Source organism: Gossypium raimondii, chromosome 1, assembly GCF_025698545.1.
Source record: "Gossypium raimondii isolate GPD5lz chromosome 1, ASM2569854v1, whole genome shotgun sequence".
NCBI lineage: Eukaryota > Viridiplantae > Streptophyta > Magnoliopsida > Malvales > Malvaceae > Gossypium > Gossypium raimondii.
Genome location: NC_068565.1, coordinates 15,400,025 through 15,420,474, shown reverse-complemented (window position 1 = coordinate 15,420,474; position 20,450 = coordinate 15,400,025). Strand labels below are relative to the sequence as shown.

General features: G+C 30.8%; 1 protein-coding gene across 4 annotated transcripts; it reads left to right on the top strand.

Moving 5' to 3' along the window:
* Positions 1-10,984: 10,984 nt before the first annotated feature.
* On the top strand, positions 10,985-19,059 carry LOC105784028 (uncharacterized). Of its 4 annotated transcripts, XM_052632240.1 has the most exons (14): positions 10,986-11,380; positions 14,163-14,274; positions 14,977-15,089; positions 16,352-16,474; positions 16,555-16,836; positions 16,939-17,025; positions 17,114-17,194; positions 17,333-17,365; positions 17,502-17,555; positions 17,651-17,692; positions 18,120-18,198; positions 18,276-18,346; positions 18,562-18,657; positions 18,769-19,059. In XM_052632240.1, exons 1-13 carry the CDS (start codon positions 11,216-11,218, stop codon positions 18,637-18,639), a joined length of 1,320 nt encoding a protein of 439 aa, XP_052488200.1. In that variant the 5' UTR covers positions 10,986-11,215; the 3' UTR covers positions 18,640-18,657; positions 18,769-19,059. The 4 variants fall into 4 exon arrangements, with proteins under 4 accessions (XP_052488204.1, XP_052488200.1, XP_012465240.1 ...); XM_012609786.2 differs by having other exon boundaries at positions 18,562-19,059; XM_052632239.1 differs by lacking the exon at positions 10,986-11,380 and adding an exon at positions 13,026-13,443 and having other exon boundaries at positions 18,562-19,059.
* Positions 19,060-20,450: the final 1,391 nt, after the last annotated feature.

The window sequence follows — 20,450 nt, the reverse complement described above, 5'->3', positions numbered from 1 at the left end:
TTTTGTTATTCTAAAATTAAAATTAAATTTTTTTATTTTAATTTGACATAATTTAATTTTTCTACTTTTATATAATGTTACTAATAAGTTTAAATTGATAATATTATTAATTCCTATGGTTAAAATGGCTATGAGAGTTTTTTTTTTTTTTTAGTGTTTTCGATCACACAATTAAATCCATGTGAAATACAATCTATCATACGATTAACAATGCTTTACAGAGCTTTCTTAAGGAAAAAGGGAGAGGGGTCTGGCAAGGGTGCAAGAGTAAGCTGGCAAGCTATTTGCCTTCCAAACTCTAAGGGGGTCTAGGTCTAAAACATCTTGCACTTCGGAATAAAGTGTACAGAGTTCAAAACTTCTGGGCGCATCTTGCTCAAGCCGGTTCACTCTCTGGGCAGCAAGGGTGGACAAATATATCTTGAAACGAAGAAATGCATCTACTGCAGTTTCATCCTTCTCATAGGCATTGTCTTGAAGCTTAAAAGGACTAATTTTGCAGTTAATAGTGCTTTAAGGAGATAGAATACTCTAGATAAAATGGAGAATTTTCCTTTTAGGACTCTTTATGATTTATAAAATTTTAAACTAGTAATAATAAAATTACACTTTGCCCCCAAAAATATAAAATTATAAATATATAGATTATTAAATTGATGAAATTACATTTTTACTATCGTAAATATATACAATTTAATTTCGTCCTCTAAACAAATTTTGTCTTCACCCCTGGCATATGTTACAAAGCTGTTGTTGTATGTAGCATTTTAAGACACAAGCAGATAAAGGTTAATTGGCATAGAATTGTGTCTACTTTTAACTTATCAAATTCTTTTATCCATTTACCGTTATCTTCCAAATATATTATTACTTTGGATCATAACTAAAAGTGTCTATGGACTGGGTCAGACCCAACTAAAATTTTAGGCTCAATTGGTATATTTAGACACGAAAAATGAGTTTAAATTTTTGTCTAAACTCAATTCAGATTATAAATACTAAACCCGGGTCCAGTCCATATTAATTTTTTGAAAAATATTTTATTATGTAAAATGGTTTTTTTTAAGGGAACACAAGATCAAGCTTCAAAGATGAGTGCCGAAAATATTTCTTGAAATGATCTTTAACAACAGTAGAAAAATGGAAATTAGTAGAGGGTTCAATGTTGCTTGACAGAAAAAAAAGGCATGTCTTCATTGAAAAATAAGATGGAAGCAACGCAAATATCATCGATTAAATTTCTGAAGAATGAAGAAGAAATTCACATCACAACATTTCAGTTTTTTCTTTCTGCAGTTTCGATGACCATTACACACAAAGTTTACAATATTTCTTCAAACATCAATTCAGCAATTACATTTGATATGTTAAGAGTAATGAGTATGGGCTCAATATTGTGACTAGCTATACACTGTTCAACTACCTCCTAATTTATCGCAAAATTAAAATCACCAACAAAAATAAAAATCTTATTGAAACAAAAATCAAAAGAAATAGAGAGAAAAAAAAAGCGTTGAATAGAGACGAGAGTATTGGACGGCAAACTTGGGGAGTAATTTAGAGATATTTCCTATTTTTTTCAATATATATATATATATTAACTTGCTCAATCCTTACCAATGTGATCAATTATCAACCTATCTAGTCACTAAGAATTTGAATTTAATCAACATTCTACTACTATGGGCAACACAACAAGAGGGAATGAAAATTATTTCTATTTTGAGCATCACGAGATTCAAATTTGGAATCTATGGGTAAACTAAGGTCTTATTATTGAACCAATAAATTCATTCTTGCCAATAAACTAACAAGAATAAAATATAACCTATTTGTTAATTGCCAAATGAAGAAATAAGAATAATAAAAATTCAAAGGAAGGGATTTGAACAGAAAACCTCAAACAAACATCCAAAACATTTAACCACTGAAACAAATTATTTTACATGATATTATTAGACCTAGAAATTATAAAATTTAGAGTGTTACATCCATCAAGCTATGAACATGCTTTACTCTCTCATCACTAGGGGCTTTCTTAGTTCCATAGGCAGTCATTGCCTTGGTAATAAAACGAGGGGATTTGCTAGGTTCGAGTAATTTTATTGAAAAAGGTCGCGGCCTCTAAACAAAAGATGGCAGAAAGGAACCATGGGAGCTAAGGCAAGTGGTTTTGGGGATGAAAGGAAGATGAGAACTAAGTGGCTTAGTTAAGAAATTTGTGATGGTAGCCATTAAACTCCCTTTAGGAGTTCTCTCAGTTCTTGAATAGACTTGATCATGGCATAAGTCGGGTTCAGACTGAGTCAATACAAAATTTTAGTTCTGTTTTCTAAGCTTGGGCTAGGTCGAGTTGAATCCGGATTGAGTCAATACAAAATTTTAGGACCGTTTTTTATGCTCAGGCTTGGTTCGGCCTGAAAAATAGAACTAAAATTTTACCCAAGCCCAACCCATATTAAAAATACTAACTTGAGCCCGGTCCGTCCGTATTAATTTTTTATTATTATTTTACATAAAAAATTTAAAAAATATAATACATCAAGTACACTAAAAACATTAAAATAAATGTTTCCCAACAAATTGAAAATAAAGATAGTTACAACTTAGCAAGCAAATACTCTAAGATAGTAACAAAATTAATAATAAAATAAAAGTTATACAATATCCAAACAATAATAATAAAGTAATTGTAATATAATAGTAAAATGATAGTAAAACAATAGTAAAACAACAGACTTGGGTTGAGCTCGAGCAAAAAAATCTTACTCGAGGCTTGCTCATTTAGAAAATGGGCCTTATTTTTTGTCCAAACTCATTTTTTGAGCTTATATTTTTGCTCAAATCCTCTCATATTTGGAGCAAATCTTCAAGTTTGGACGGATAAACAAACTTTTTAGATTGTTTAGGAACAAAAGTGAAAATGGGATTAGGATGTGATCTAAAATTCTAATCGATCAAATATGCTAACCACACTCGTTTTTGGTTTTTTCTTTTTGGGGTCACTTTATCTACGTATTTCGGTCTTTTCATGTCTTGTATTATAATTGGGTACGATGTTTGAGCACTTTTGAGTATGGTTGCCCTTTGTGCAGTAGCAATCATTTTAAGGTTACTATTCAGACCCGAGAGTTTAGATATCTAAAAATCTCCTAGACGGCAATCGATTGGGCTTCATCTACTGGAAAAATAAAAATCGGTTGGACCTGTATGAAATGAACCATTTGGGTTTAGTTTCTAGTTGTAACTTTGAAACTCAAGAAAAATTGCAGGCTTGAGGGTCAAAGTTCATAACACCACCTTAAATTGTTATAACCAATGTATGAGCATGTTGCAAACCATGATTCCAGGGAAGTTGAAGTTCACAACGGCTCAAGCAATTGACATGACTATCTCTTGATTGGAGAGTAAATCACATTGTATAACAAGTAGTTGTTACTGATCAATTCTACTATCAGAATGTACACTGTAAGACTGAGCAGCCAAGGTTGCTATCCCAAAAATTGGCCTCTGGTCAAATTGTATGCCAGCAAAGTTAGTCAGATGCACCAATGAGCATCAATTGGGTGGTTTTGTTTAAGGATTTGAGATTTGGTGTTTGTATAAAATATTATTTAATATTACAATCTTATTTTAATAATAAAATTTAACATTGATCAATAAATGCTTTTTTAAGAGTAATAAATGTTTTATAGTATAAAATATTAGTATTTTAATAATATAAATATAAGGATATATTTAACTATTACTTAACTTCATTTATCTCCTCTAAGTTCAGTGTATTACTATACACTTTCATATATGTAATATATACATTTTCAAATTAAGTTTTAATTACGCATTGATTATTATTAAATCTATATAAGATATTAGTTATTTAATAACTAATTAATATCTTATTATAAAATAAATTTTAGAAAATAGTTATATAATATTTTGTAACATGGAAAAACAACTTTCAAAAATTGCTTTAGGAAAATTTACCAATGAAAAATATTTTACCTAAAATCATTCTAATGTCAGAAATTTTATATAAATTACATGATGCCATTTTATTAAAAATTTGAAAAATAAATCTAAAAATAATATAAAAAGAAGAAGATTTGATTAACTGTTTTAGAAATATTCTATCCATAGCATATAGATGGGACCTATCAGGGACTTTGTTCAACTTGGAATTTCTGGTTTCTATAATGAGAATCTTGCCTTAGTAGATTTTATCATATTTACGATAAAATAAATAATAAAAATTATTATTATTATTAAAGTGACAAGAGCTTTTTATTTTATATAAATCCAGTGATTTTGTGTTTGATTCTCAATTAATGATTTTAACTATTTTGTTTAAAAATGAAATAAATTAAAGTATGAAAATATGGAAAAATACTTTTATAATAATATTGATTATCCTTTAAAATAAGAGTATTTTAGTAATTTCACAGCGAGTTGACTCGTGACACCAACTCAATCAACCACTTTATATATAGCATAGATTTGAAGATTATATAAGAGTATGAAAAGAAAAGAAAAACCTTTATAGTAATATTAATTATCTTTTAAAATAATAGTATTTTAATAATTTTACAGTTGAATTAGTATCGATTTGATTCGTGATATCGACCCTGTCAACCATTTTATATAATAATAGTGATAATCTCTCAAAGGGATTGATTTAGTTGATACTATGAATCTCTTTTGATGAGCTATACATAGCATGTGTCAAATGTTAATGTCAAAGCCGGTTAAGTAGTTAGAGCGAGTGCTAGCATGATTTAAATATTTGGTATTAGGTAACTAGAAATCCGATGTACTTGCAAACAATAAGGTTAAAGAATTTTAATAAAAGTAAATTTAATTGTTTCGCTGAAAATAATAATAAAAAATTCAAATTTGAAAGGAATTTAGATTCCATCTAAATGATAAGTTTGTTAAAATCACTCATAATCTAAATAATGACACTATAAAAAACATAAACTTTACTTAATTATAATATATAATTTGATGTTTTTAAATTATGGAATTGTAATAACTTAAATATTTCTAAAAATATAGAAACACAATAAACACAAAACTTCCTTCAGATTTTCATAAACTCAAAATATCCTTGAAACTTGGAAGAGGCAATTACTCAAAAGCAATTATAGTTGATGTAAAAGGTACTTAAAATTAGAAATACAGCTTTTCACGCACTCTGGATTGGGTAATCCAACTCAATCACCCTAACTCAACCTTGCACGCTTTGAAGCGTCAACACTTCTAAACCATTCTTCCACGCCTTTGCCTATACTACTTAGTGATCAAAAAATTATGTAACTCTATCATAAAATATAGATTATGTTTATTGAGTAAATTATCTAATTAATTATCCAATTTTTACTATACATATAAATCGGTTTACATTACTAAACAGTATTTTTTTTAATATTATAGTAACAAATCAGTTAATATTATTAAGGATGTCAATTTTTCAACAAGTTATTTTGATATTTTGAAATTTAAAATTTTATATTAAAAAATTAGAATTTTTGGTGATGGGATAAACAAGTATAATTTGACCATTTTTTAGTGCATTATTTTAGTTTTTACCTCCTTTCACTTTAGTCATTAATGTTTTTTTTTACCTCGATCAATACTTAAAAAAATATTTTTGGGTGACCAAAATAAAAGCAACCTAGAAGTTGGATGACCAAAATGAAATTCTAAATATGATGTGGTGTGTATAGTTTACTGCCATTAGAGATTTAATGGTTGGGTGACTAAAATGAAAACACCCTCAAAGTTGAGTGACAAAATAACAAGGATTTCATTTTGGTGAAAACACCCTAAAAATTGAGTGACCAACCGGGTAGTTTATCATTTTTATTTTTTCCCTCAATATTTTTCCATATTAAGCATAAAAAAATTTCATTTTCTTTTGCATTTTTATTTTTATTTTTATTTTCACTTGAACTTTTAGTTTTTCTTCCTTATTATTTAAGTAGAGAATTTTTACTTGAATATATAGATATATATTTATATATCTATGACAAACTTATTTTTTTAAAAGGGGTACCTTAACATCCATGTTATGTAACACCCCATATTCAACCTGATCATTGGATCTCTGCTACGAGATGCCACATTTGTTGCTAGAGCAACTACCATCAATTACAATTCAAATTCAACAACTCATACATGCTATAAGTTCATTACACAACCACAAAATGTTTTACAATCACATTTGGGTCTTATACGAGTTTATAAAAGCTCTTTTGATAACTCAAAGTCAAGTAAGGACTAAAATGTAAAATTTCAAAACTATCGAGTTGACATCGCGACATCAAGGGTTCTAGGTCGCGACGCCACTCACTATCCATTCCTCATCGGAATGTTAAGGGTCTGATGTTGAGACATGACTTGTTGTTTCATAAGGTCCATATGTACATTACAACACCTGAAATAAATGCTCAAATGCCTTATTTCACCCAAATAAGCTAATATACAATTCTCATATATACTTAACCCGCTATATGTTTAATTCAATTTAACATTAACTAAACAAACTTTAAAAAGATCATTTACAATACAAAACCGACTCAAAACTTAAGTACATGCCATTTATCGAAAACATAAGGAAACTATACAAACATTGCTGAGTCGAGGGTTGCAGATTAGATGTTGAATCATTTCTCGGGACTTCAAGATCTACCAATACATGTGCATGAAAATAAACAAATAGTACGCTGAGCGATAAAACTTAGTGGTACTTCCATGATTCAAATAATAAAACAAGCATAATCACAATAAGAATTCAATCAATGTATGTTAAGTTACAACCATTTTAATCCTCATGTTCATTACTCAAATACTAATCACATACACCATATCATTTGATAACTAATTTAAACATTCTATTTCATAATTTATGTTAACAAATATACAATTATTTCCCCTACAATTTCATGCATACATGTATATACCAATATGATATTCAATCTCATTTTCATCCAATGCTAATTAATCATTCATTTTACGATTCCATTCTTTCTCTTGATCAATTGGCTCGTTCATATTCGATTCGGACCCAATGCTTGTTTCTAATCGGTTTACATGATCATTCACATGTTGTCTTTAGTCACATTTCACATTTATGCACATATAGTAGCGTTTCGTATTATCATTTAAATCTAATATAATTTATCGAGTTCATACTTTATAATCTCTATTAACTAAACTCGAACTTAGGACGGATACATGAATCATCTGACCATCATACCAGTCTAGCACCTAATGCCTCATCGAAACGTCTGAAGTATAACTTGTGCCAAACTCTCATCGATATAACCGAAGTAAAATGTGTGCTCAACACTCATCAGAACTGTAACAACTCGATTTTCAATGGTGTTAAAAATGTCAATTTCAGAACCCCATTTCTGTAAATCAAGTTTGTAAATATTAATATTTAATATTTACGATGCTAGTATAAAAGTTTATGAAAGTTTGGTCCAGTAATTTTACCGAATTAATAATTAGTTAAGGTACAATGACTAAATTATAAAAATTTTATTGCTATGGGTTTTTTAATTAGATAAGGTTCAAAATGGCGATTAAACCATTTTATTTTATTATATAGTGGAGAATGATGTATATTCCCACTAACTTTAATTAATTGTGATTATAGTTTAATTAATTAATGATTAATTAAGTTAATTTGGATATAATAATAAATCTAAGTACATAAGATAATTTAAGTGTTGTCATCTTTATTTCTCCATATTCTTCTATCGAAACAACAAAGAAAACCTAGGGACTAGGTGATCGAGTCGGACAAGGGGTGTTACAGGAACGTTCGAAGTAATATGCCCTAGCACTCATCGATATATAACTGAAGTATAACTTGTACACAATCTAATCCTATGGCATGCCAACAATATTCAAATTTGTTTGAATAGTTAATATGGTATCAATGATCCAATTAAATTTTATAAACCAATTCAAATATCATGATCCCATACCATTTCATCATCAACTCACATCACATGCCATTATCAAGTTCATATCTGATCGTTTATGATATGCACATCTTAATTCAATTAACGACATATTATCATTCAATACGAATCAATTCATATAATCAATATAAGCTTACCTTGAAAGCTAATCATGCAATCGACATGTATATATATATATATAAGTATAACGATCCCGAATCATAAAAGTACAAACCACAATTGTCTGCTACTCGTCTACAATTCTTGACTTTCCCTTCTCTCGCGATGGTCTGCGTCGTCTTAGCTATGTTTGATAATTCAATAATAAAAACACTATTATTTTACATCTAAATACATAGCCAATATATATTTCATTTTATTCAATTTAGTTCCTATACTCAGGATACACATATTTTTCGATATTTAACATCGGATCAAAATTTGATTTCACATTCTTTCATTAGGGAACTTATACTTTTCATCTACAACATAATCTCATGATAGTTTTCAATTTATTTAATTTAGTCCATCATGTTAAAATATTATCTAACAAGTTTAACTTGCTTTCTAATTTAGTCTTATCATAATCTAAGCTTACTAACTATCAATTTCTTCAATTCAAACTCAAAATCATCAATTTCATTTCAATGGAAACTTCTTAAATATCAACTAATTAAACAAATTGATACATGAGCTAGCTAATTCAGCTTCCATGATAGAAAAAATCTATAAAAATTACAAGAAAAAGACTTGGTTATCTTACTCAATTGAATAGCTGCATGTAAAAGGTTAAAAGGTTGAAAGCTTAAAATTTTCTTCTTTCTCTTTTAATGGTGGACGGCAAGAAAAGAAGATGATGAGCTTTCATCTTTCTTTCCACTATCTTGGCTATTTATACTAAGATTACAAGCTTAATTAACTTATTACTGCATTAATTAAAACATTTTTATTATAAATTAAACTAATTGTCGTTCATCACCATTTTCCACTAACTTTAAAAGAAAAATGATTCAATTATCATTTTGGTTCTTTGGGTAATCGCTATTTAGGTCCCTAAGCATTTTCTAAATTAAAACTCAATAACGATTACAAGTTAGTTCTTGAGCTTTAATTAACTATTTTCTCGATTAAATTACTTAATCGATCTTCAATATATTTCATGTTAGCTTAATTAATCTTTATATTTCATCCTTACAGACTCGGTTTACGGAAATAAAGTTTCGGAACCACATTTTTCGACGCCACTTAAAATCGGGTCGTTACATGTTATGTTCCCTTATAGTTTAGAACAATTAATATGCCATTTAATCAATTGTTGATGATAAGATGACACCACTATGACCTTAACATATATGGATGTCAAGGTTCATCTAAAGACTTTAGAATTTTTTTAGGGATCTTGTACTTTGTTGTTACAGATTTAGCTTGATGTAGTAAGAGCTCGACACCCATGGATGTTAAGGTATGATATTTTTTACATAATGACCTTGACACTTATGAGTGTTTGATGAGTCATCATTATATGATTATTTTGAGTTATGTCTTACTTACATTTCCTTAGTTTCTTGAGTATTTTTATATTTTTTAGATTCATTTTAGTTGATTTGGCTTTTTTATGTTTGCATTATAAATATTGTGTGTTTTTCATGTTTTTCATGCATTTAGTTTCAATAAAACATTTATTGTGGCATTTGAGGGTAAAATACGTTTGGGAAGAAGATGTCGATACATGGAACCATAAGATCAAATGCACTAAGCCTAAAGTTTATGCAAGATAACAAGTGATAGTCCAATGTTTAAAGATTCAAAAGTTGTAATTTGGACACATTTACAACTTCTAGTTGGAACACTTTTTAGTGTTTTGATCATATCTCAAGCTTCATGACTCCATTTTGGGTGTACTTTATATCGTCAAAAAAAGAGTTTGAGGATCTATTCAAATATTGGAAAACCAATGCCAAAATGCATCAGGAAGAAATCCAAAAGTAAAGAGAAAGTTACAAGTTTTGAATTGATGGACAGTTTTGATGCACTTTCGTGTTTGGGTCATATCTCTTAACACACTTGGAGTTTAGAGCTAAAATTTTTACAATAAATGTGCAAGATGCATATCTTCAATCAACTTCTTCTTCTTTTTTTTACTTTTTCCCATTTGGATCCATTAACTTGGGCAAAAGAATTCCTCAAATAACATGTGAAAAATGATTCCAAAAGAGGACAAAGAAATGAGCCTATCAATTTATCACTAGCAATACCTTTGCATTTTCATTTTTCTCGTCTCAAATGTCTATAAATAGCCTTTAGTTTCAAAATAAGAAGCATCTTGGAGTTGAGATCAAGATCATTTTCTTGTTAGTGAAAATTCAATTTTCTTACTTTTTCAATTTAAAAATCTTAATTCAATCATCATTATTTTTGGTAGTTTCCATTAGCATTTGTCAACTTAGCATGTTTATTTTTCATCAATCATATACCATGCCATATGAGATTAGTGTAATTAATAAGATTATTATCCTATACAGTACTACTAGTGGAGTGAAAAACTCTACAAGCGGGTTTGAATTGATGCCATTTACTTTTAAGGTATAATAAATAATAATAAAATAATTAAAAAAACACTTGCATCATCCTAGGCTCCCTTGTGAAGTCTTTTTACTCCAATAGCTGTGGATAGAATAATTGCCCTAATTAATATGTCAAGTTGACAAATTTTGACAAAAAAAGATTAACAATGTTAATAATTTGGTTGAGATTTTTAAATTACAAAAATAGAAGGATTTACTTTTTAACTTTTTAAGTAGAGAGACTAAATCTCAAAATTTATCAAAATACAGGGACTAATAGCACATTTTAACCAAAGAAAAAAGAAGGGTGGTTAAAACTCCAAGCTGTGAAATTTCCCTTTTTACTTCGGCATCAAGAAGACAAATCAACCTACACTAGACCCCGCATCGAGTTTGTTCTGATTTGTCTGTCATTTCTATAAAGTCGATACACCAATGTGTTGTGGGAGTATCGAAATCGACTTGCGAGAAACATTTATATGTGAATAAAACGGAAAGGTTTACACTTCACTTTGCCTTTAAACTGACGTCTTCCTTGACCACTTTCTTGCTTTGAAAGTGTTTGCTTGTAGATTGAGAGAGCTAGCTTTAGATTTTTTTTTCTTTCTTTTTTTAGCTTTTCGTGCTTCCTCCCATTATATATAGCTTTAGCTGGTGTGACAAGTTGAGAGAAACAGAGCAATGGAGAAGTTGTCGGGGCTGAGCCACCTCTTTATGACAATCTTCCTGCATAACTTCGCCGCGTTCATGGTGATTCCCGCCATCACAGATGTTACAATGGCGGCGCTTTGTCCTGGAAAAGATGAATGCTCTATCGCAATTTACTTCTCCGGTTTGCAACATGCGGTAACAATATTGTCATGCTTTACTTTTACTTCTTTCTTGCATATACTTAGGTAAAAGTACGGTCAACTCCTGTGCTAAAAGTCAGATTGCATTTTACATCATTTATTAAAAAATTGAGTATGTACATTAAAATAAAGAGTAAATTGGTCATTTCTTTTAAAACTTTAATTTATTCTTATTATTAAAACTTGACATGACTGATAAAATAACTAGACAATTACATGCGGTGTGACTTGTGCACCTCATGTTGACATACAAGAATCAGTTTTTAACAATAAAAATGAATAAAATTTTTAACCAAAAGACTAGTTTACTTTTTTATATAATATATAAAGTTTAATTTATCTATTTTTTAAGTCTCTAACTTATAATACAAGAGCCTCCATAATACTTTTATACATATATTTATATATACTATGTTGAAGCTTCATTGCATCCCAAACCCAGATATTCAGTTGCATTAGATTCCAATTTTACCACCTAATTAGCACAATAATAAGCTGAGTTGACTCAGGATATAGTTTAGTAGGTAGAATTCTGCTCTTATTGTCGTTGAGTGTCTAAATGTCTAAGGTGTTCTTAATTACATTTAATTGAAGGTCGGTCTTGGGTAATTAATGTTAATTGGAAAGTGATATCTAGATTGTAAAGTAGAAGTGTAGAATATTGGTGAACTGCTATGTTAAGCATTAGCAAACAGTAAGCTCATCCATGGAGGATATGAGCAATGGCAAAAAGTTAAAATCTCTACTTGTCTCACTCACTCTACGAAATTTCCCTTCAATTTTAATTTTCAAGGATATGCTTCTTTTCTTTTTTACCTTTTAGTCTGTGGACGACCAAGTTTTCTATCCAACTTTGTTGTATCATATATAATGATTTTTTTCTCTCTAACTTTATAAAAATATGGCATATACACGTTAGTAAATAATTAAATTTTTAAAATATTTTTTATAATTTCTAATTTTTAAAATATATTTTCATATTTTATTTTTAAATTTTAAAAATTAATTAATGGTTGATGTTGCCACGTATACATCATGTTAATAAAGTTAACAAATGTTAACTTTTTGCATCTATTTTAAGTGATTTGACAAAAAATTACAAGTTTAAGGGCTAAAATAGGTGAAAATGAAATGGAAGACTAAAATAACTATTTTTATAAAGTTGGAGGGCAAAAATTCATTATACCTATAATTAATTAACCCTAATCTAATTTCTGATTGAGAATTAAGATAGATTAACATTGGTAAACATAAGGTCCAAAAGGACAATTGCTTGCTTTGAGTGGAAACCCGGGTATTTTTGTTTTTATCTTAATAAATATTAGGTACAGAATTTGCTTTTATGTGGCTTCCTAAATTCATTCATTGTCATTATTCCTTTGAAGTGTTGCCAACCAATTGGAATTTAATTTCATTTTTATTTAAAATAAATAAATTTATATATATTAAATTAAAGAGTAAGTTGATTTTTTTTTAAAATTTTTATGATTAAGAATTAATTTTTGTATATTAACATAAAATACATCGTGTGTAACCATTTAATTATTTTAATAATAAATTTCGATAAAATTTTAAACAAAAATACCAAGACTAATATAATCTGTGATTTATGGCCAGTTAAATGAATCTTCGCCCTTTTGGGAATCGGTCGATTCAAGTTTCAACGGCGTTAATACTTAACAGAGTGCCGCTTGGCGCAAGAATCTTGATTTCCCTCCTCTGTGCTGTCACTCTAAAATTATTACAACAGTTAAATAGACATGCACCAATGGGCGCTTACGTTATTAAGTTTGAAAGAGTTAACAAGTGAGGTGTCCAACATCTCCCAACTCCCAAAATACTCTCTTCTTTTAACCTTCTCTGATCTCTGAGCTGCCTGACAGAGAAAGAGATATGGTAAAATTACCGGTTTTGACCCATCTTTGTTTCACATTCTTTCTCTATAACTTCGCAACATTCATGACGGCTCCCGTCATCGTCGATGTTACCATGTCTGCTCTTTGTCCTGGGGAAATCGAATGCTCCCTCGCTATATTACTCTCTGGATTTCAACAAGCGGTACTCCGTACTATTCCCCTCTCTTTCTGTGTTCTTCTAACCTAATTGCATGCTGTTTTGGTAATGTAGATACATTTATCAGAATTTTCATTTCAACTTTACTGTAATATTCAATACTAAATTCTCAAATTCCAACCTTAGAATGACATTTTTTGCATCCAAATCAGTATGTAATCTTTTCTCCATTTTCCAGGGGTAGTTTTTATTTATTTATTTAAGGTTAAAGTAAAAGATGATCATAATTAAGGGCTTAAAGTTGGTGGTTCCTAGCTTGTGACTGATTAGCATAAGGACAAAATTTATTGAGATAAATGAAAGGAAACTTCCCCTCGGTTTCAGGGAAGAAACTCTCAGTTTTGTCTTTGTGTGGGGGAAAGTTTTAGAGTAAATGGAAGGGTCCGCCCGACACACACATTTTTGAGCCGTCTTTCAAATGTCGGATATGCTGCTTTGCTTTGTTTCTTTCTTCCCCTCCCTGAATATCGTCTTTTATGAACCGGCATTTATAATAAAGTAACATATGTCATGGTGTACTTTTGTTTTACAAATACACTCCCCATTTTGTGGGGTTAACGAAAATTGTGTTTTGTCTTGCGCCACAAACCAAGTTAGAATTTTGATAATTATGGGTAGAAGTTGGAATTGATTTTATGAAAATACAATAATAACATCTCCTCGTAGTATAAATTATAACATGAAGGAAAGTGCGGTTTATGCAGATCATTGGGCTTGGATCCCTTGTGATGATGCCTCTCATTGGTAATCTCTCGGATAAGTATGGACGGAAGGCTTTGCTGACACTCCCTATCACTCTCACCATAATTCCATTAGGTAATTGCAGACCCCTTTATTTTATCACTATCAAAATCAAATTCAAATTTATATCCCACTTTGGCTATGTCGAAACCCAAATGCGGCACAGTAATTTAACACACCTATATTATTCATCAATCAAATTAAAGTAACTCTGCTGTCGGATTAAATTTTATTGGTTTCAAGGAAACTCAATCCAGTTCGTTGGGCTTTAGTTTTTTTTTTTTTTAATATTTTCAAATAAAATTAAATTGGGCTTTAAGAGAAAGCCGACAAAGGAAAGTTCTATAAGAAGTTTTTGGTCATAAAATTAGTGGTCGATTTTCGAAATTGAAAAAGACAGTGGCAAATGTATTACGTGCCGGGAAATTAAACTCCAAGAATGGGTGATTGCCTTGATATGAAATCAAAATCTATTTTAAAGTAAAAGAGGGGGAACATGGAGGAGTGGCAACAAAGCATTAACCATCCCTTTTTGTTTTATAAGTCAAAAGTTAAGTGTGTGTTATTATATGAGAATGATGAGTGGGCCTCCTTGGTGCTGAAAGATCATTTTCTAGTGACCTCTTACCCCTGTTCATGGAATATGAATCCAGCATTATTACATCCCAATTTCGCATACCAAATTGTAATGCATGTTGTTGAGGAAAGCTGGATAACTGTAGTTGTCCAAGATAATGAGAAATTAAATGGAGATGACGTATTCATTTTTGTTGGCAGCCATATTGGCTTACAGCAGAAGCAGGAACTTCTTTTATGCTTACTACGTCTTCAAGATTCTGACTTCAATGTTTTGTGAAGGAAGCGTCCATTGCCTCTCTCTTGCTTATGTGGTAAAACATCTCTTTCCTCTCTTTTCCACACTGACTAACCGAAAACTTAACCTTGGTTTAAATCCAAATAACACATTTTAAAATCACAATAGTCTTTTACTGTTTGATACGGATTATCCAAAATGTTCCTGGCCATGCAGGAGGTTGTTGGAGCTGCTGGTTAATGAAATTTTACTGACCAAACTAAAACCAAAAACTCATTCTAGCCTTCTATTTAATTTTTTATTTTTTTTAACACTTATTGTTTGTTAAATCACCCAAATGGAAGGAAAAGTTAATGATGTTAAGTAGCATACACGTGAGTTGTCACATGATTATCTTGTCTCTAGACATCTAAACTTCAAAGCTAGAGGTTTGAAATAAGGGAATTAAGTATTGAGACTTGTCTCGAAATAAAAGAGGTCAAGTCTCGAGACAATGTCTAGACATAAGCTCACTGTCGCAAGACATCTGAATTTTGAAGTAAAAATAGAAAAATAGAAAAAAATAGACACTTTAAATGAGATAATTTGACATTCATTAATCATGCTTATGTTCATTGAGAACGTATGAGATTGAATGCCCAATTACTTAGTGAAATGTTTTGAAATAGTCTAGATTGCTCTAATAACGTGATGCCGCGCATTTAGATTCGGCAACCGAGTCAGATGTAGGGTGTCACATTTAATAGTATCAGAAAAAATTAATTAATTTTTTTTACAATTTAAAAATATAAAAATTATAAAAAATTAATAATTTTAAATGTTTAAAAGATAATTGTTAATCGGACATACACGAGCACTACCACGTCCATTTTGAGATAATTTGACAAACAAGACAAGTTTAAGACCTAAAACAGAAGAAAATTTAATAAAGAGTTAAAATTTTTTTTTTGTAAAGTTGAAAGGTCAAGTAAGTTATTGTTGCAATTTACTATATATATTTAAAAAAAAGAAGCCAGTTATTTACACTAATAAATGAATGGGGGTATGAGATTACCATTGGTCCCTCTGTACTGTAGACTGACGTTGAGTACATACCAGATCCAAGCCTGGCTATGTTGATTGTTGTCCAAGAAGGATAAATTGGAATTTGGGCCTCAGATTCCTTTTCTTCTTTTGCTTGCCACATCTACTAAGCCCAAGATAGGCTGAGACAAAGGGTTGGAACAGTTCCAAGTCAGGATTTGTTTTTGGGCTTAGTGAGGTTTTGTCTGCTAACGGCGGTTTCAGTTACACAGTTCCCTCCATGATTCCTATGCCATCTAATTGTTTTGTTTTCAGGCAGACAATGTTCCGGAAGGTCGACGAGCATCAGCTTTTGGGATTCTTTCAGGCATCGGGTCTTCTGCCTTTGTCTGCGGAACTCTGTCTACCCGTTTCCTCTCTACTGCTTCCACTTTCCAGGTTTCTGATTACCTTCTTCCTCCTTTTTAATGCAAATCTCTTTAAAATGAGCGGCGTTTGAATATCTCCATTTTGACTAGGTCGCGACAGCAATGGGGATGCTGTCAGCGGTTTACATGAGGGTTTTCCTCCCGGATTCGATCGTAAATGATAATCTTTCTACTCCAATTATGTCAGAAGGAAAACTTGATGGCATTGTTAATCAGGATGAAGAGTCAGACAAGAAAATTCAGATGTTTAAAACCCTACCTTCAATAGAAGATATGCTTGTCTTGTTGAAAAGCAGCTTGACGTTTTCACAAGCAGCAATTGTTTCTTTTTTCAGCACTCTTTCCGATGTCGGCCTCCATGCTTCTTTACTGGTACTTTTCTAATCCCATTCTAACTGTGACTCTCAATTTTATAAAGCATTTTAGTACTCGACTCCAATTGAGAAGATGAACCAGTTGAACTTCTGTTTGCAGTATTATTTGAAGGCCAGGTTTCACTTCAACAAAGATCAGTTCGCTGATTTAATGGTCATCACTGGAATTGCAGGGACTGTATCCCAGGCATGACTCTTTCTTTTTTTTAGTCATTTGATTCTTGTTTTAATTGCAATACTTTTCTGTTGATCTAAAATTGAAAGCAATCTTTCAGCTTCTTCTCATGCCCATACTAGCTCCTGTTCTTGGAGAAGCGAAATTGCTGTCAATAGGGCTTTTCTTTAACTGTGTACATGTAAGCTTACATGTTCCTTTGATATTTCATAGATTTATTGTTGATCATTTGATTATTATGACATGATCTTATGCATAAACTGTTGTAATTGAAAGTTTCTTAAATTCTTTATTCAATGATTTACGGGGTTGAATGCAGATGATCTTGTACAGCATTGCGTGGTCTTTTTGGGTAATTCTTGAAACTTAAAACTAACATTCAAAACTTTATTTTCCTTCAATTTTTAATATGATTAACTGCCCCTTTTGCTTCAACTAGATTAAGTTATATTTTAATATGGCTGATACTATGGTTTGTAAAATGACAGGTACCTTATGCAGCAGCTCTGTTTTCCTTATTATATGTTTTTTCACAGCCATGTGTAAGTTGGTTTTACTTCATTTAATGTTACAAAATCTTCAACACATCCATCATCTACCATATTTTAAACCCATTTTTTTACTTTAAATTTTGCAGATAAGGAGCATCGTGTCTAAACAAGTCGGACCCTGTGAGCAGGTATTCTTTTGGTAGATAAGCTCCTTTTCGACAGCATTTTAACACAAGTTTTGTGAATATGAATCTTGTTTTTATTAAATAAGTAGAAGTCTTTTCCTTTTTCATGTTTTCATACCGCCTCTCATGTATTTGGTGGATCCTTGGAGGACTGTATGATATGACCCCATATGCATATCAGAATATGCGTTGAATACGGTTACTTTAAGAAAAGGGAAGAGTTCAAGCAACATAGGTCTAAAATATTTTACAGGCAAATCAAATAAACACAAAGAAAATGGATAGAAATGAAATTTGATGCAAATATGCAAATTATGTATAGTTTCCCTTGATAAGAATTATCTACCTATTCTGATTAGTTACTTTGGTTTTGTTTATTTGTTTGTTAAATCAGACTAATGCCTTTGTCCTTTTTGACTCTTTTTCTCAGGGGAAGGCTCAAGGGTTCATATCAGGCATAGGTTCCTTCGCTAATGTTGCTTCTCCCTTACTTTTCTCTCCTTTAACAGGTTAACTAAAACTCCAGTCATTTCATCCTTAGGCTCCTTCTAACTTACGACTGACATACTTTACTCAAATCTTCCAGCTTTGTTCCTGTCGGAAAGAGCACCGTTTAATTTCCCTGGTTTCAGTATCATGTGCGTTGGGTTTGCTTCGGTAAGAACATCATTTGATCATAGTCGGTATTCTTTTCCTCTATGCAGAAAGTCGACTGTGGACATGTTATGGAGTAATATAAATTCAGTCCTTCAGTCTATGTTAGTCAAACTTGGGTGCTGGTGTTGGGATATTTTCAATTTCTTTTTTTGTGATTTTTGTTGTTGGAGGGTCATATCTCGTACTCATGTACTAATAGAAAAATTTTGATGCAGATGATAGCGTTTGTCCAGAGTCTAATGATAAGGGCATTTCCTCCAATTTCAAGTGAAAGAGTTAGCAACTTGCACTAAATGGAGAAGGCAAGCAAGGTCTGAATTATTCCTTACTGAACTTTGCATTACTCTAAAAGAGAATATACGTATTAGCAACCACTGGAAATGTTCAAATATAACTTCTCAAGTTGAAATGGTGTGGATCAGTGCTGCTGCAAGGAGCCTTGTTTCAATTGCATTCGCAAGAGGCACTGCATGGTGGTTCTTCGTTCTATAAAGCACATGATTTATGAATTTTTTTTAAATTCATTATGTACCATGTCTTTATTTGTTTAGAATTGGGAGTTATGATCCCTTGAACTTTGTATTATATAGTCAGCTTTTAGTTTGTAGGTAGGGAGAAAAAACAAAGGCATGTTTGGTTGGCATGAAATGAAATGAAGCTTTCCTGCAGGTGAAACTGCAAGAAATTTGGGGGCATAACCAAATTCAAGGATACTCGTCTGTCTTCTTTCTTAAACCAATGCCTTAAAAACAGCAGGGTCTAATGTCTCATGTTCATATATTTTTATAGGTCATGGGTTCGAATATAATGTTTTTATGCACTTGCTAATTTTGTCTCTCTTCAAACCTGGACAGCCCAAAGTAATTGGATGAAAGTGTAATTACATCGTAATCTCATGTGATGTTTGGTATTACAAATTGCAAGAAATTTGAAAGGAGTAACAAAGATTAAAATCAAATCATCATATGTAATATGTTAATCCAAGAAAGTAATTGATAATACAATTGCTAAAACATCATATGCAATTTTATATAATTTCTCTAGCATTCTATATTATTTTCTTAGTTCTCCTTTTAACATTTAACATCCACAACATCACTCTTTATTATCATCATCCTCTATTTGTCATTGATAGAGTTCATCATTATCTAAATTTAAATCAGTATTCGTGTCATTAAAAATTATCATGATCTCTCTTTCATGCATACAATAGACCATCCCAATTTCACCTACAAATGAGGTAATAAAAACTGCAATATGTTAGTATAATTCAATTTTGTTTCTTTTTTATATTATACTGAGTTGATATTGTTAATGTGAAAAAATTAAAACAACAAATATCCTCTCAACAATATTTGGAAATTTTGAATACCTCAAATTAAAGTATTCACCAGTCAAATTTTGTAACACTTTTTATAAATAAGCATATTTCTATAACATATAGCATGGACATGTAAATAAATTATGGTCATATTTTTTATTTATAAATAAGTATATTATAACACTTTTAGATTTTTATAACACATAAATTATTTGTTGAAAAATATGAAACTAACAATTTGGTGTTAGAGAGAGTATCCACTCCCTTGCTTCCATATTTAGGGTGTTGACAATTTATTGAATTGTTTAATTGGATTATATTGATCGTATAATTGATACTTAGCCATTATGGAAGATCATATTGCTTGGGAAATAGTATATAGGTGATTGAATTGATTCAAAATTACTAGTGCAACTTTTGAATCATGGATTTTGAATTGGATCGTGATTTTGTTGGATGAGCTGTCAAGAGTTCATTTGTAATTGTTAATTAGAGTGTACTAAATTAGACTCTACAAATATAAGAAAATGTATTGAATGGTTGAAAGAGTGTTAGAACATCTTGGTTTCAACATATTGGTGAAAGATGAAAAGATTGAGAGGTATGAATGATGTTTGAAATGGATAGAATGAGGGAGTTGAGATTAGGTGAAGGTGGAAAACAGCCACGCGCAGCTTATGATTTTAATAAATAAATTAGATATAAAATTTGGTTTAGAAAACTCTTAGATCTCGATTGCGGAATCAAATAAATTTGGCACGGGACCTTGAGAAACGTCCGCCA